Source organism: Hylaeus volcanicus, chromosome 1, assembly GCF_026283585.1.
Source record: "Hylaeus volcanicus isolate JK05 chromosome 1, UHH_iyHylVolc1.0_haploid, whole genome shotgun sequence".
NCBI lineage: Eukaryota > Metazoa > Arthropoda > Insecta > Hymenoptera > Colletidae > Hylaeus > Hylaeus volcanicus.
In genome coordinates this window covers 18,608,873-18,628,268 of record NC_071976.1, presented here as the reverse complement: position 1 = coordinate 18,628,268, position 19,396 = coordinate 18,608,873, and the positions used below count along the sequence as shown (strand labels likewise).

General features: G+C 33.6%; 1 protein-coding gene across 2 annotated transcripts in view; it reads left to right on the top strand.

Moving 5' to 3' along the window:
* Nucleotides 1-19,396, top strand: part of LOC128881145 (ubiquitin-conjugating enzyme E2 H) — a 123,461-nt gene that overhangs the window by 29,956 nt on the left and 74,109 nt on the right. The window contains exon 2 of one of the 2 annotated variants that reach the window (XM_054131911.1): nucleotides 4,488-4,564. The exons of the other annotated variant lie outside the window; for it this stretch is intronic. Coding sequence (XP_053987886.1) covers nucleotides 4,488-4,564 — 77 coding nt within the window. The remainder of the gene's footprint in view (nucleotides 1-4,487; nucleotides 4,565-19,396) is intronic. 2 annotated transcript variants of the gene reach the window in all.

Below are 19,396 nucleotides of genomic sequence, written 5' to 3'. Positions count from 1 at the left end.
TAATACGTGTTTCCTTTTTGTCGTGGGTTCGACCCCCGATTGAACAAATTTTACAGGATATTTCTTTCTAATCTTCCAATTTATATTAAATATACATATGATAAATGTAACTTATTTATAAGTAATATAAAAATAATTCGTTTTGAATCAAGTCGAATTACAAAATATATAACAATAAAGGAAATAGAAAATGTTAGTCAGCATCTAACTTACAATTAGTGTAATTTCCAAGGGGCTATTATCGTACGCGGGAAAAGAAAGTTTCTTTTTTTAAGAATTTGTATTTTATATAACAAATAATTGAGGAATGTCAATGCGTTTACATATAATGGTAGAAATGCTAAACTAATACAACAATTTTGTTTGTTTATTTTAGGTATTTTTGTTCATTGATATAGCTACTTGAAATTTGTCCCTTTTTACCACAGTTGACATGATAATGTGAAATTGCAATGAATCAAAAAATCAAACGAATTATTAAAATATAGTTTAATCGGTTTCGCGGAAATTACAATAAATCTTTGATCAATTAAAAATATAGTTAAATATTACCGAATAATTATAGTTTCATTAAGTGACGACAGCTAGAAAACTATATTTTAATGACCTGTTTGTTTTTTTTCTCTAAAATTAAAAAAAATTGTTAAAAATAAGCAACATTAATGTTGTCTATCAGTTTAACATGTCTACTATTATGTATAAAAACGTTGACACTACAATTATTTGCTATGTGAAATAAAATTTAAGTGTAGTCCCTTAATTAAGAAAAGTGGACTTTATATTCAAACACTATGTCCTATAAAATGTAAGAAATACATTTTCACGTATCGATGTTATATTTCACTCTCAAATTCAATTTCCTGGACTAGTAACACTGCTCTAAACTTCGACGAGTAACTGTATCTTAGAATTCACCTTTCTCTGGATCCAGGTAGCTCAACTGATTAGAGCAGGTTGTCCTGTGAGCGAAAGATCCGGACTTGAACCTTCGTTCACTCAATTTACTTTTCTTTTTTCCTCTTTCATAATTGGCGGAAACAAGAGAGATGAGTTTTCCTACATTGTGTATTTTATTTCAGTCTCAGTGCGATGGGTGGCTCGCGAAATATTGTTCAGTGAACTTTCTCCAAAGCTAGACGGTTAGTTTCGTTCTTCTGCACCGTTTCGGTTCCGTTGCTTGTTTTCGGACTCGGTTTCCGACCCCGTTCAACGAGGCGCGCATGCAATTCTTCCATGAAACTTTGCGTCCTCGCAAATTATTCCACGGCGAATTTCCCTATCCGTATCACCAGGATGTTGCGGGACTGCGTGTTTTCGCGATGAATAACATTCAATGGATATAATATTGCGGAATATTAAGCGGATAAGAGGAGACCCGGCGATTAAAATTAAATGTAGCTTGAAATTCGACGGCGCGTACTTGGTAATTTCCGACCCGTGGATCGATGTATGATTAAATACGCCTGGAAACTTTTGTTTTTGTTCTAATGACTCTCAGCGTTTCCATTTTTCCGCGGTGAAATTAGGTACAGTGGGTGTAGAAAGTATTCGTACACCGATCAATTTCCAAAAAAATTATGTAAAAATACGATACGAGTTATATTCTAGAATAGATAGGGTACAAAAAAAATAGTTATTTATGTAAGTTGCGAAATTAACAAGAATTAAACAGTTGCGCAAATACTTATTGCTTTAATATTTCTATCGATTAATTATTTTTAATTTTTTAAACTTGATTAAAAAAAGAAGAAATTTACATTAATTTATCAGTATATAATACTTCCTTCGTGGGATGTACTTTTGATTTTATAATTATTGCAACTTTTCTAACCATGAAATTAACTAAATTATTAGTTATTCGAAGTGGGATCTTCTTCAATTCCTCTATCAGAGCCATTTTTAAAAGTACTTTACTGGAAATTTGATGTTTTCTAATTCGTACGGAACAATAAACTAATGTGTTTACGTTACAAACTCAACTCTAAATGTTCGTCATAAGTACACTGCGGATCTTTATGCATTTATAGAAAACTTGAATGTGCAAGAAACTACAAAATGCAAACAATATGCAAGAATATAAAAAAGATTGAAAGTAGAGTTCGTGTTATAATATTTGCAGAATGAAACAAATTCCTATTTAAGTTCAATTTTTGAAGGCACGTTCGCGAAGATTTTATTTTGCATAAAGATCCGCAGTCTAGTCATAAGAATCGTACAAATACTTATTGCTTCTATACTTTTACCCACTTTTCGCATTCTTTTGTTAATTTCACAAATTATATTAACTAGTAAATGTTGTTTGGACTATATCTATCTTAGAGACTTCCACGAATATGTAAAATATCATTGATTATAGAAAAAGAAGTTAAGAAACTACAATTTCACAGAAAAGTTTTTTGGGAAATTAATGGGTGTACGAATACATTCTACACCCACTGTATGTTGGAAAAGAACTGTTTCGCCAGAGTTATACTGGGATACGAGTTATATTCTGGAGTATTGTTACACGCAGTAATACAATATCTTTCCTTTGAAAGGATATTTTTAAATTAATGTTCGTAGTAATGGTAAATAATAGAAACGAACAAAGTTCATTCAACATGAAATATCATTTTTTTCTCAACTTTTCATTTTTACATGAATTACATAAGTATACGTGACATTTGGATCGCAGTTAAAGTTTGGAGGCTTCAATGATACAATACACCGATTGCCTTGGAAAGTAGAACCCTCAACAGATTCCAAACCTTAAAATCAGTTTTATTTAACGTATTAATGATAAGACTGTGGTGACATACATTTTCGTTTAGCACAAATAAATTCTGCGTAATTAAAATTATATAGTGTTTATAATTAATATTACATTATTACATTATTTTTATAAATTGCCTTTTTGAAAAGTAATAAGCATATCGAGAGAGAAGTGATAATGAAAATAATCCCAACGTGATTCCAACGTATGACCTTTAAGTTAGAAGACCTTGACGGTATCTGTCGACGCAGCTGTTTGTAAACAATGCGGATTCTTACGTCTTGTAGATCAAACCTGTCTTGCCTCCCTTCCTCGCGCTTAACCGCGGAGGGAGAAAGAGAGACGTCAATGTAGTCTAGAACTGTAGAGCGTAGAGTAGAGTAGATCAAGGCAGCTGCGCCATTGTCTGCTGCGCATTTTAACACGGTTAGGGTGGGAAAAGCTATAGCGCACTTGTTGACGTGTAATGACAGCTCTATTATGAACACTGATACATACAAAATATTTTAAACGAACCCACTGATTTTAAACAATTTATCTGTAGGAATCATTTGTTCATATTTTCATAAGCTTTTGTTTCAATACAAACTCAACGCAATTCGACAATTTCGAAATTGTGTACTTTTACAATTAATATTTTAATGAACTTTTATTTTTTCATCTATGAGGTCAACAGTAATAACGAAAATCTCGTTTTTCTTTTTTTTTTTTTACACAACCCTTTAGTTCTTCATGGAATCCTCTTCATTTATTAACATAACAAGATGCTAAAACGAGATGTAAACTGAGATCAAATAATCACAAATCACAATGTGATATCAATTTTAATAACAAAGTCTGGTTAAAGACAAGCTGAAAACAAGTATAATAACTAAAATAGATTTTAAGTTAACAGAATATATACATTTGAAATGCAGAAATAGAAACAGTTATATTATTTCACCAATTATCATTGTGCTAACTTCTAAGAACTTCATTTTGTTTTCTATGTACGTTATTACCAATAATATATTGAACAATAACTTTATATTTTTTAATATACATTAAATTAATAACTAATTAGATTATATTAATATAAAATTATTAATCTAATACATACGTGTCCAATTATGTGTGTATATATGTGTGTATATGTATATATATATATACATACATACATATTTGATGTGTATACGTATAATTTTAGATATATCTACCCTATTATCCGTGTTACTTATATCTTACTTTCTTAAGTCTTTATCATTTTTGTTTCTGTTGCCTTGAGATATGCGTCGCAAGCGATATTTTGATAGTTTAACGAAGGATCTACGAGCTGCTGTCCAGTGTCTGTCTGTTTGTCTAGGAAAATTTGTTACTTTCCGATGTGTCACCGCGATACACGCAAAGGGTTACAATTCCGTACAGTCACGCGAGCTTCAATGCGTGGTCGCAATTGATCGAGAAAGATAACGTTACAGTGGACTTCTGACATGATTGTGCATTCACGATTCTTTTCACGATCAGTTTTCCCTCGGTTCGTTGCACCGTTTCCTCGTCGACGTTAAATATTTGCGCTTCGATGTGTTCGTTTCTTGTTTGATCGTCTCTCGTGCGCGCGCGCGCGATCTTTTGAATTGTGCACGTTTCCCGCCGTTTCATTTATGTGTGTGCGCGTGTGGCTATCCGCGTTCAGCGGCGAATGCCTTTCAGAATTTCTTGCAGATTCATTATCTTCCTTGACCGCACCCGCAAACAGAATAGAAAGCAAGCATGAGGTGACGATACTAGGAGGATTAAACGAATTTTCCGTCAAATTCTACGGTCCACGGGGCAGTAAGTACCACATCATTTCCTTGTATAATAATTATAAGGTTTGCTTGGATCATTGAAAGTGATAAATGAAGTCGTTCACGGTCCTTCGAGCGTAACGTTTATTCTGAACGTTCTCGGGTTGTAGTTTCTTCTTGTTCTTCTTGGCGTTGAAAACTTAAAAAAAAAAAAAAATTAGTTTCATTATACTTGTTTATATTTTTAATCATATATTCTGTTGGTATTGCGTGCTACAAGCATTGTGACTTATTCGTGACGTCTTCGAATACAAAGGAAAATCATTTAATTCACCTATAATTAAATAAAAATGGAAATAACAGTATTTGTTAAAATAAACATGTGAAATTACAAAGTGTAGACAATGGAAGAAAGAGGATACATGATTTGTAAGAAAATTTTTAACAACGACAAATGAAACGAATGAAGGCTATTTGAAATAATTGTAGCTAGACTGCGGATGTTTGTGCGTTTATGATAAGCAAAAATTTGGGAAAATGTACGAGGATGCGGATAAATGCAAAAATATATAAAATATCAAGAATAAAATACGTGTTTAGAAAATGAGCCATACTTTCGTTTAAACTTCAAGAAGAAAATAGTTAGTTTTTTCGAAGGAAACTATAGCTCGAAGGAAATTATAGTTCGCAAACGTTCCAATAAATCTGATGCTCGGAAAACTGAACGACTACGATGAGCATGAACGTCTTTATTTTTTTTGCATAGCTCGTACGTGTTTTCACAATACGAGTTATGTTCAAATCGATTCAGTTTGTACGCTCCAGTGCAATCACGAATTGCAGTAAATGTGCTGCAGACGTGTACATTGAATGTATTATGTAATGTTTAGTATTTCTAGCGTAAGCGTGCACTTGCTGGTGAATGTGTTCACCTGCTGGAATATTTTAGTAATAGGAGCATTCTGATAGGAGTTTCGTAGAAATCGCATGCAATTTTATACAAAAATGTTTTGTTTTACAATATTGGTTGCGCAATATTGATTTATTCATTAATATTAACGGTGTGATACATTAGGGTTCTTCAGATTTGTGTAGTAGTAATGTAGTTTTGTATGTAAATGTAAATTATAAAATCAGTTTTATTAAATGATATTAAATTACGTGTATAAATACGTACGAAATAAAAGAGTAAATTATATACTTTAATATATTTATTTACTCTGATAATTAAGGGCTTTCAAAATTCAATTTTCCGTATAAACTAATAACAACATATATATAAATTTATATTGGTCATAGCAAAAGATGTATATAGGTATTTTTAATTGTTTAATTACTCCAATATTATATTTAATAACTGTTACATTTCCTTCATTAAAGACACTTTAATGCTAAAGCGAACTAAAGAACTTTCCAAATATACGGAAATTAACTCTTCAATCTATCAATTTTTTCGTAATAATGCAAAAATATGTTGCAATAGAATGGCTAAACAATGAAAGATGCGTTGCAATGCAAAAGGTCTATTTTCCTGATATCATTAAAGAATAGTTCAGATTCTTCTCAAGGCAAACTCGAGGTCGAGTTGGAGTGATTTCAATTGAAATACCATCTTTTTGTTTTCTCAGCTAGGTGATACAAAACGATAAAAATTCAATAGACTTTTAATCTTTTTTTTCAGCACTCCATTTAAAAACACTGGATCGACCTTGAAGTATAGGAATAATGTTGTTTCTTTTTTTAATATCTTATCTCTACTCTTATCTATTTCATAGATAATTATAGCTGTCTCAAGACAGCTGGTATAATTAACACATCCTGTGGAAATAGATAGCAACATATTAATGTGGATGTCACTGATTTCACCAAACACGATAACCTGTTTCAGTACCAGGCTCTTAATGCGGTAACTTGGCTATCTTGTCGTCGAAAGATAATAATCGACATTGAATATCAAATTCGCGTTTTTCAATCCAAACAGAAAAGTAATCAACATTTATTCATCGACAAGCTATTTATACAAATTACAGGATAGTAATGTTGCAATGATAAATAAGTTTGAATGGGGTCATTAAACCTTTTTACCTATTAATTTAGTACAGTATTTTTCGTACATGCTACGTACGAAACGTGCTTTCGTACGTACTATCCCTTATGTTTATGACAGGGTACTCGGATAACAATATTTACGTTTTCCATGTAATTTAATATGTGTTTTTCTTAATATAGTATAACACATCTAATCTCCAATCTTTTTGGACTTCTTTATATCAATTTCGTTTTGAAAATAAAGATTTAGGCAAACAGTGCAAAATATTAAACTATCAACCAAACGTGGCATTTTTTGTTATTAACAAAAGAGCTATGCTGGCAAATTCATCGTATATATGCATTAATCAAGTCAATCCCTGCTGTATGTTAAACTAGTCAATTCTTTTTAAATATCAATTTAACGGATTCAATAACAACATCTGTACGTGCTGAAGATGATTCTAAGTCAAAGAGCCTATACGTAAAATAAATAATAGCTTCTTCGAGATTGTACAATTATTATCTTCTAAACAGCATTTTATGCACGTTTAACTAGGAAAGACGAGTTAATTTCCCAATTGAAGATGTTCTTACCGCGGAGTAAGACGAATTAATTATTATCGTACAATTATTATCTTCTAAACAGCATTTTATGCACGTTTAACTAGGAAAGACGAGTTAATTTCCCAATTGAAGATGTTCTTACCGCGGAGTAAGACGAATTAATTCACATCGAAAATTTAAAAACGTACAGAAGCCCGACGTACCATACATTTTTCATTCCTAGTACAAACGCATACTATGCCATCCAATATTTTTTTCGCTTATCTTTTGTTTGTGCTCGTGTACCTTAAACCACAACGGTCATATCACCAGTTGCTAGGCAATAGTATTACACAAAGTTACGGAAAAGCTTTCATAGGTTTTATATAAGAAATTATATTTATTCCAAGTGCAACTCGTTTTAAAAAAACATTTTCCGGATTGTACATCAAATTCACATAATATAGGGCAAAGTAAAGGATTTTTAAATCCTCGAGTAACAGAATATGTTTTTTTACCAACACTGCAAACTGATTTGTCGAAACTCTAATAGTAGTCATCTACTATGTCCGTATTTTAATTTTTTAAATTTATGAAAGGACATTATTTTTTTGGTTATTTATACATTTATGATTTATTTAAGGGGTTAGTCGCAGTCAGGAAAATGGAAACGGACAGTTTCTTGTGTGTGTTTTTTTAAAGTATTAAATAATAATTTTTCTGAATGAAATGTAAATATATTACAAAGTATGTCTCAAAGAACTATAAAAGAATTTTTGTTTTAAAAAAAGGTTAATTCATTTCGTCATAACAGGCGATGGCGTGGGTGGCCACTTGGTTTGCGGTGAGCAAGATTTTTTCAAACTGCTGCAGCTGAAAACAAAACTAAAGGTAGATTTAGAAAATATATTAGACTAACGGGTCTCTGATCGAAGGATTTTTTATTTTCTTGTATACCTTTTTTTTTATCCTGTATTGAATCGCTTAATTTTAGTGAAAAAATTGAAAATCAACTTTAAATGTACGCCATCTTGTTTGAAATTAGTTTTTTCCAAAATCCTTCGTTCAGGGGCCCGCTAGACTAATCTGTTTTCGAAATCTACCTTTGTTTTTGTTTTTGTTTTCAGGTAAACCAGTGTAGAGAAATCTTGCTCTCCGCAAACCTATGTTTTTAAATCATCGTCTACGTCATCGGCTGTTATGACGATATAAATTAAACGTTTCTTAAAACAAATAATGTTTTTTAGTTCTTTAAAATATGCTTTATAATATATGTAATTGTTCCTTATGCAAATTATTATTTAATAACTAAAAAAAAATCACAAAGAAATGTCGATTTTCCTTTTTCTGACTGCGATTAACCCCTTTATATAGAAATTAAATAGTAAGTGAAAAAAATAATTGTCTACGGTCCAAAGGCTCTGACTTGATCCTCTGAGGCACCTTTATACTTCAAAGCGTCAAAATCTGTTAGCACTAGGTTTACGGAAATTTCTTATCAGAAATTTTAGACTTTTATAAGTGCAGTTGATTTACTAGAATTATTAGGAGGCTTGAACAAAAATGAATTTCGGTATATGCTTGTCTTTTTACATGGATAAAAGTCAGCATAAGTAGTTGACAAAAAATATAAACGGTTTCTGTAAAAACTTGTGGAATTTGGAATGGATGAAAATGACAGTGCTCCGTAAACCTATTATTAATTACTCTAATTCATCAAAAATACATCGAAATCGTGCTTTTAATAACAACCCCTAGAATAACCTCTTAAATTGATTAAACCTTGACGATAATGCCGATTCTCGGTGCTCGCGTATATCGAGTCGCGTTCGATCAATTACGTTCCTGCGCCTAACGTTGCACCGTTGACTTGATCTGTCGTTTCCTGGTCCCCAGGAACCTTGTACCGCGAAATCACGAATAATTTATCTCCATGTCGGCCCCGAATCGTAACTATGAAGGAACGCCCACGGAATCGTCGTTTCTCATGCTTATTGTACGTTTCCAGCATTTGATATTCCAAGGTCGGGCTCCTCTCCGCACCGGACATACTTATGCAACAGTGTGCGTATTTACGCTTTCCTTCGGTCGGCTGGCCGACACGCGTGCAAAAAGCATTATCGATCGAAACCCGTCCACCGACGAAAGTTCCTTGACATCGCTTTTAACGCGTTACACCGGACTTAGCCCCTGGTCTCGTCTTCAATTCAATCGCTTGTGTACAACAGTTCTTTTGCACGTTACACCATGTCCCATGAGTAGTTTGTAACTTTTTTCCTGATCCCTCCATCTTCCATTACTTATTTATTTTTAATATGTCTGGATTAGGTTTTAAATGATCAATTTTATATTTTTCATTCCATTGTGTAGACAAATGTCACAAATAATTCTGTTGCGTGTTGCATCATGTCCTATGTGTAGTTTATAACGTCTTTTTTTTTACGATTCGATTGTTTATTTATTTTTAATAAGTCTGGATTAGAATTCAATTGATTAATCCTATATTGTTAAGGGGGTATCCTGAATTAGGAGGTCTAGAAAAAGCGGTTTTTCGTGAATTTTTTTAGGATGAAAAAAAAAAAATTAATTCTATCGTACTTTTTATCTTAGTTTCATACATATTTGAGTAGTCTGTACAAATTTTGTCAACGAGAAATATTCAAATTGAGTCGACTGTGACGCACATTTGTAGGACACCTCACAAATAAAACCTCCTATCGGCGGGAAAGATGCAGGTCGTAATTTTGCTTTGACACAAAAAAACCAAAAGAAATGTTCATTTTCATACATTTTTCTTCTATGTGAACTAAGAGAAACCAGCAAAAATGTTGAACTGTGAAATTGCTGCAAGTTTGAAAAAAAAAGAACGAGTTCTTTGGGTGAAAAAAATCACTTTAACTTGTTAAAAAAGTTGTTTAAAATTTTTTTTGTATACATTTTTTTAGTTCACATAGAAGATAAATATATGAAAATGAAAATTCTTTTGGTTATTTTGTGTCAAACCAAAATTACGATCTGCATCTTTCCCACCGATAGGAGGTTTTAATTGCGAGGTGCTCTATAAATGTACGTCACAGTCTACTCAATTTGAATATTTCTCGTTGAAAAAATTTGTACAGACTACTCAAATATGTATGAAAATAAGATAAAAAGTACGATAGAATCAATTATTTTTTTGCATCCTAAAAAAATTCACGAAAAACCGCTTTTTTAGACTTCCTAATTCAGGATATCCCCTTAACCCATTCACTACCAGACAAATTTAAAGCGTTTTTCCGTGGCGTCAAGATTTAATACAGACGTGTAATCTAGGTTGTTATAGGTTGTTTTAAAAACAGAATTTACGATCTTTTCGTGCAATAATTCGTGACTCAAAAGGCTATAACTATAACTACGAATCATTTCGTAGTTGGCAGTGAATGCATTAAAGGAACACTTCGACTCGAATTCGGGATTAGAATGACGGATTGCTCTATAAATCGTTTGACCAAGGTTTATTATAACTAAACTGTGAATGTTCATGTATATATGTCAATGTATATATGGCAGATGAAAGTAAATCGGTATGAATGTGCACAAATCCAAAATTATATAAAATATCAAGAATAAAATACATACTACACTGTATCTGTGAAAATATCAATATGCATAAACAGCCGGAGTCTAATTATAATGTTTTTACAGATAGTTTGTTGCAGCAAAAAGGGTGTAACATAATACAATATATCGATTATGAAGTGTTGTTTATGTTGTTCTTGATTACGAAGCCATGTTTTTTTGTACAAAAAATCACTCATTTATTTTCTAGATAAAACTTGAGTACATAATGTATTAGTTTACATTCAAACGATTCTTTCCATAAACCTCTTGAGAGATATTGACACTTATATATGTTCGTTTGCTTTTATACAAACGTAAAAATTATTTAAAATCGTAACACTTATTAAAAATAAAAATTAAAAATTAAAAAGTCAAAAAATATTATTATATTTTATATTACATATTTGTATCTATTTGTACATATTGTATATATTTGAGAGAACATACTTGTATGTCAAAATCGATTTACAGATAAAAATTGTTTTGGTTCGTATTTGTTCAATTACAGCATAGTAAAGTTCATTTAAAATTCGTCTCTCAAGAGGTTTCAAATAAATCATTGAATATCGTCCATAAATATTATCTGCAATTACAAAAATTCACGTATAATTATTTAATTTATTTAATTATCCCCATTATTTAATTCAATTACATTTATTGAAAGCCAAATCGATTAAGGTGCACGACCAATTTCTTTCCACCCAAAGTAAAGAAACGAAAGTCTTTTAAATTTATTTCGAATTAATTTACCGATAATTTAATTTGCTTCGAACGCTCGATAACGCCAACGATGCTCATTTCATCCCTCCCCCCTTCCCGTAAATAGCCGCGCACATATTTGCAACAAAAGTTTTGCGAACCTTGCACTAATTGGTTGATGGCTTCGAACCGCCCCGACCGTTTATCGTGCAGTTTCAAATCAGATCGAGGTGGCTCCTTTTAAATTGCATTTTCCGCATTTCCGTCCACTCCCTTTTGCCTCGTGACTCCGTGAATTCTTCGATATCGAATATTAAAAGAATGCTTTTGGAAAAATTGAGGACCTCTTTGGACAGTCACGATAAATAATTCACATGTTATACATATTGAATACGAATTGAACAAATTGCATTTTCCTTTTCAAATTAAATTTTGCTAGCGAAAAAATTCAAATTCAAAAAAATGCTTATGAATGGTGCTTGTGTGATCTCTCTAGAGTATGATTACACAATTTCCCACTCCCAGTCGCAATTAACCACTCTATCCGATGTCTGAAGCGCTTGCACGTTCTCTGTAAAACAATGATATCGATATTGGCAACTACTGCCTCGATAGAGGTAAGGATTCTGCACTAAGATATCTCAACTTTTGTTATTAATTTCTTCGACTACGCTTTGAACATAATAGCCGATGGGGTTCAGGAAAGGGTTATAGAGGAACTAAAAATCCTTTGATCAAAGTTCTCCGATAACCAGTTTTTGATTAAATGGCTCGTGTTGTATTTTGGTTACAAAGGACGTATTGTTCGTTCGTTACTATCCAACTCAGATGACATTCTCTTCAAAAATTTTCCTGGGTCCTCGGAAATTAACACTTAAGCTCTTTCTAGAGCTGTTCAAATCTGTGTAACGTGCTCCTTTCAATGAATAGACAATGAATACATGAATACTCAGTCTCATCTGAATCCTTAGACTATTTAGAAGCATTATATTTAGCCACTATATTATAAACAGCCAATCTAGGGTACCTGAAGAACCGAATAATCTCAAGTGTCGAAGACTTTCGGTTTGTATTTTGAACTTGTTCGCATCTGGTTTGGATCTCATTTTGATGTTATAATTGTTAATTAATGTGTCTTTTAAGAAAAAAAAGCGACGTTTGATCTACCATATGGCAGAAAATTGAAATTGAAATTTGTCCGGATTTGGACACCATATTCTGTAGTTCCAGTGGCGCGTATACTGTAGGCAATTGAATAAACTCGAGTTAACCGAAAGCAACGAAATTATTCATGTTTGCGGATTAGTATCCGCTGTTCTCGTGGCAACAACAGGGACAAAGCTACACGCGCGCGTTTATGGAGGGCAGCTTATTCGATATCTACGCGTACGCACGAAATTATCAAATTTCACTGGTAATCGGAGTCGATATCGGTGGAAAATACGTTGCTCGGGATATTTAGGGGATTATCTAGTCGAGTGAACTATCTCTGCGAAAGGTATTCGACGATTAAGAAGCTTCAACTTGCTTGGGAAAATTGGAGTAATCTATTACTGATAAAAGGAGTATTCCTGTTTATTATAAAACATAGGAAGTTGAGTTTTGACACGATTATTTATTTATTCTTGATCAAAACCACTGTTTTCTAACATAGGCAATTGACATCTTAACCCCTTGACGAGTATGGAGGCACCGGTGCTTTGAAGAATACCACACAATAAATGAATTTTAACACTTTGTAAGTATGTAAGTACTCGTTTGATACAGTACATTGTATTTTGCAGTTTTTAATATTTTATCAAGTAATAACGTAACGAATTTTCAGATTCCACTTCCAATTAAAAATGAATATGATATGCAATACATATAATATAATTATTAAATAAATAACATATATACAATTTGTTATTAGTTTATTTATATAAGTATGCGGTCAAATATATATAAGAAATCAAATATTGTTTATGTTATGGAACAAAATCTGCTCATAAACCGTGTGTATTTCCCAAAAATGCTTACTCGTCACAGGGTTAAAGTGGACGATTATCAGATTATCTGATTTTGGGGGCAACGGTTATTTTGCATAGGTAAATCATAGATATATTAAGACTTTTATTGTGGTATTTCAAATTGTATGTTTAGTTGAAAAGGATTTTAATGCTGTTTCCAAAATACTAGTTAAGCAGAGAAATCGCCTAAAAAATTTGCGGACAAAATAACTGAATATTTTATCACTTGTAATTCGAAACAAATATTATTAAACTTTGCAAAGATCGCCAACCTCAAGGTGCTCATTAAAACTACATTTCATGCAGCTTATTACACTGTTCAAAACGAATTTTGTTCTGTAATATCCACTGGGCGATCCTTATAGTGTTCCTTGTCCTAAATAAGAATTGCTCCATCACCCATAGTTTTCAAAAAACGCGAGGTTTTGTAAAATCGGTCGATTTTTAGAGGAAATGTAGTACTACTTGAAAACTACGTTCGTTAGAGAGTTCTATTTAGTCTTAAAAGATAGAGGAGTGTTTTCTGAATATGTAGATATATTTGTTTAAATCAAGCTTTTCACCGCACGTTTGTTGACGTTAAATAGCCATCCTGGCCGATTTAAATTTCTCGTTCTATTATTATTTTCTATTTACAGATATGTATTACTTACTTATTTTAATTGAAACTTATAACAAACCTCGTGTTTTTCGAAATCTGAGGGTGATTGAGAGCAATTTGACTTTCAGATTCGTATTTAGAACCAGGAATATTAAGAATCAGCCAATGAATATCGCACAACCTAAAAAAAGTTTAAATTTGTTGGACAGGGTTATTTGTATGTTAGTTTAAAATTATAGCAAATATTTTATTTGTATGTATTTTTATTTTTTAATATGTTCATTTAAAATGATAAAAGTTAATAATTGACGAAAGCAGAGTACATAACATAGAAATAATTCAGAAATGCATGAGGTCAGTTGTGATAACCCCGCAGGTCCTCCTACGCTTAAAATTAATGTCCACCGAGTAACAGGTCCCGAGTAAATAACTAGATCTCGAGTAGCTTGCAAAACGACCGAGGCTTGTCAAAACAGATTATTTTCCCCTTGCGAGGTGCAAACTTTACAAAACATACGTCGATATTTTCCATCGGACGTTACATAATCTCGAGAGTTACTTTGCGTCGCGTCAACTATTAACCCGGAGCACGTACGACCTGGGGGATACGCGGAGCTTGTGCAACTTTCTGTCATATTTCAAAGCGAACAGACTGTTTCGAGGCATCGCGTTGAAGCAGGGTCTGTGTTCGCCAGATAAATCACGAGAGGCGACGCGGGAGTGAATGTTCTCGAGCAAATTACAAAAAGACGGAAGAACACCGTCGATGATAAGACACGTTCGATTTGTACGCATCTGGTTGGTGGCAAAGATTGACAGAACTGACTGAACAAAAATTCAAAGTGTAGCCGAACAAAGGTCGATTCAGACTATACGACACGTACCGTCACGTTCCGTCACGGACCGTCACGTCCCGGCAACGACACGTACCGTCACCGACACGACAAAACATTCAAATACGCGTTTTAATGGAACTATTCACACTTAACAGACACCGACCTGAACGTTCCGTCAACGGGAATAGTGTGAATAGTTTCATTAAAACGCGTGTTTTAATGTTTTGTCGTGTCGTATAGTTTGAATCGACCTTTGAACGCGTTTTTCTCGAAACCACTTTTTTCAAACTGGGGGGATGGATTTCTCAATGACTATTGCATGGATCGATTTGAGATTTCTACAGTAGCTTCACAACAATGTTCTCTTTGGAAGTACGTAGCCGTTTTTTGATTGAATGTAAACTTTTTTTTTTCTGAACAATTTAATGCTCATTTTTATGGCAAAAAGTCGATTCATTGGTTAAAAAGTGCACCACTTCCACAAAAATTGATTAAGAAAAACAACCCTACGTACTTGCTAAGCCAATTGTATATAGATTATAAATTTTTTTTAGTTTTTGTTGCATGACTCATAGATGGCGAGAAATTCGTCCTCGCGCGCGGTGTTTTCAAAAAAGCTGTTTTCGACGACGGGCTTTGTCGCCGCCATTTTGTATGAAAATGACAATAAAAAAATTGTTTTTTGTTCTTCAATATGTGTTAAATAAACTCTCTGAGAAGAAATTCTATTCCATTTGTCACACTCCCAAAATAAATTGTCAAATTTAGGTCTTTTTTCTGCCTCTAGAGTGGTTTTACCCCTTAAGGGGTTAATCGCAGTCAGGAAGAGGAAAATCGACATTTCTTTGTGGTCTTTTTTTTAGTTATTAAATAGTAATTTGCATAAGGAACAATTAGATATATTATAAAGCATGTTTTAAAGAACTAAAAAACATTTTTTATTTTAAGAAACGTTTTATTTATATCGCCATAACAGCCGATGACGTAGACGATGATTTAAAAACATAGGTTTGCGGTGAGCAAGATTTCTCTACACTGGTTTACCTGAAAACAAAAACAAAGGTAGATTTCGAAAACAGATTAGTCTAGCGGGTCCCTGAACGAAGGATTTTGGAAAAAACTAGTTTCAAACAAGTTGCCGTACATTTGAAGTTGATTTTCAATTTTTTCACTAAAATTAAGCGATTCAATACAGGATAAAAAAAAAGGTATACAAGAAAATAAAAAATCCTTCGATCAGGGATCCGTTAGCCTAATATATTTTCTAAATCTACCTTTATTTTTGTTTTCAGTTGCACCAATTTGAAGAAATCTTGCTCACCGCAAACCAAGTGGCCACCCAGGCTATCGCCTGTTATGACGAAATGAATTAACCTTTTTTTATAGTTGTTTAAGACATACTTTGTAATATATTTACATTTCATTCAGAAAAATTATTATTTAATACCTTAAAAAACACACACACAAGAAATTGTCCGTTTCCATTTTCCTGACTGTGACTAACCCCCCTTAAGAGATTCAGAACTGTGGTCTGTAATTCGTACGCACCGTGAGAAACACGTCACCTCTGTCCCTTCGCGAAATCACGAAGAGTCGAGGTAAATCGGTGGCGTAGAAGCAGAGTTATACTGAGTGTCCCAAAAATGTTGGAGGTCCTTGAAAGGGGTGGTTCGGGAGGTGATTTGAAACAACTTTTTCCTTTGCAAAAATGTCGGATGGGGTTTCGTTAAGTAGATATTAATAAAAAAAGCCAACCAATCAGAGCGCGCGGATACCGTTGGAGCGGCCGCGGTAGCGAAGGCTACGCGCTGAGCGGCCGCGTCAATATCCTTCGATGCACGTCGAGTCACTTGTTCGCGTACGAGAGCGGCTACCTAGCGCGTAGCCATCGCTATCGCGGCCGCTCCAACAGTATACGCGCGCTCTAATTGGTCAGTGTTTTCCGTTAATATCTCCTCAACGAAGCCTCGGACAACAATTTCGCTAAGGAAAAAGTTGTTTCAAATCACTCCCTGAACCACCCTTTTCAAGGACCTGCAACATTTTTGGGACATCCTGTACAGCATTTAACAGTCGCCATTTGCATGGCCTCAACGTTGTTGCCGTGGCCGTGGTAGTATCGGGGCATAAAGCTACGGTGGATTCTAGGTTCTAGCATCGGTGTTGAACAGAATCTTGGGGCGTGTTAGAGCCCCGCTGTTAAAGTGGGTCACCGCGCGGAACACGGTATCTCCGATGTGTATCGTCGACCGCTCGTTTACAGGCATTTCCAAACGGGCCATGCTTTGTGCAGTAAAACGCGCGGCGGATGTTGCCGGGGGTATTTACGTCCACGGTATTAGGCGTCAAAGAAAAATGGCTACGAGGCTAATGGAACGAGAATAAATTAATTTTATCAAAAGCCCTCGGTTGCTTCCTCCTCCCTTTCTCTCCCTCGACGTGTATCCAAAGGTGGACATAATTGTCATCGAGATACAAAGTTTGAATACAAGTTTAATGTCGAGTTTAGTTAGCAAGAAATCTGAATTAGGGAATCAAATTATTGTTCGGACTGTAATATACTACCCATCTAATACAAATATTAGGTCATCCCAAACGTTAACACCACTCCACATTCAAGAAGTAAATGTTTTTAAATTATAGAGCATGGAGCTCAAATATTTTCCCAGGCGCATCGGACCTCTCGTTAATACCACTTATTGTTCTGTTATTTAAATCAATGAGAAACGTACTTCTGTGTCATAAAAAACTGTAATCACTCTCTCTTTCAACGATCTTTCCCCAACTTTCTGCCAAAGTCATTATACTGTCTCTTTTGTAAGAATATACATACGTGTACGACGCAGGGTGCGTACATAAACACGTGCTTCACCTATCGTGCAGGTGTCCGTGAGCGGCGCTAGCGAATCAATTTTGAAACCAGCAGATTAGTTTAAGTTGAGCGAGTTCGCCGGTAAGTCGGAAGCATACGGTCTTTATCTTTTTTGTATTTTTCGTTTGGGAGTATCATTTTTTTGGCAGTTAGTTTATTTCCTTTTCCGTTTACGCGTGTATGCAGCCAAGTGTTATTATTATTTCGACTTATGAAAAGTGTGTGACTGGAATCAAAAGACCAAATTTTTGAAGATGTTTGTGCTCAGTTAATTTGTGTTAAAGCCCGTGCCGTCACCCTGAGACTGTTTCCTTACACTTAAAAATTTCTGTAGTTCTTTCATTAAATATAAATACAATCCATGGCAGGAATATGTGGAATGGCCTAATATTTTTGACTTCAAAATTTATCATTGTGTTATCATTTTACATATTAGGTTGTGATGTATTAGTTATTATTGGAAAAGAAAATTAAAAATAAAAAACCATCATTCAATGGTAAAATTACCAAGATGAATCTATATCAATTATACATGCGATTACATATTTGTAATTATAGAAGGAGGAAGAGAAAACTAATTTCTCAATGAAATTAATTCTTTATTATAATAATCTTCCTTGAATATTTCAGTAAAAGCATTATTAATGATTAAATTTAATCATTCTTAACAAACTATTACAATATTTATCCTTGAAAATTGCAATAAAAGCGTAGTTAATAACTAAAGACGTTAAAAACCCATTTGAAGTACGTGGAATCAAATCAACTGTCTTGGTAGTTTTAGTGTTAAGTAAAATAATAAGATCATTGTTCTTTATTACTTGACTATTAAACAATTATTTGATTTCTATTTAAATATTCACGTCGAATACAATTTCGCTCATATGGGGCTCTTTGTCGTCGTTGTGTAGAGTTCAGAATAGTCTCACAAAAGAGACTGGTAAGCGTGGTACGCGACATCGACGAAATTCGTCCGCGCGGTACACGTGTAACGCAGCCCTATTAATCTTATCAGTCCCTGTTGCCGCGTCTACGATCGTTCGTTTTTACAGCTCAAGTTTTACTCCGTCGCTTCGCTCAATCGTGTAATTGCCAGTGGACGAGACACGAATGTTCGTCTCAGACAAATTTCAACGAGATTGCAATTCCTTCTCATTCCACTCCCACTAAAGGAGCATTCACGTTTGGAACGTCACAAATTAAGAAATATTCAAGATTTTGTTTTACGGAAGTAAACGAATGTACAAAGATAACATTTTTGCGGATATGCAACTTGTTTTGAATGGAACATACCTTATTTTTACAGGAAAGTTACAATTTTTTATTTCAAACGAAAGACATATTTGTGTAAAACTGAGGTAACTGTATGAATTTTTGTGTATATATGTTATTTTATAAATGGTAGGCAAAGCTAACAATTTTGAGTATTCAAAATATTTTTATGTGTATTATGTATATTATATATAAACAGGAAGAAATAGAAATAGGAAATACGAAGAATACTTTAAGCTACGAAATTTTAAAAATTTTCTTTAAAAGTAACAAGTCATTACTCAAATATAAAAGTTTGCAGGGACACTGGTACATTTACATATAATTCGATATAGATATATGAATCTCTAATTGCCCGTATACAATTTTGTAGGATCTAGCTGAAGCTTTCAACATCTTGCTTAAAAAAAAAAAA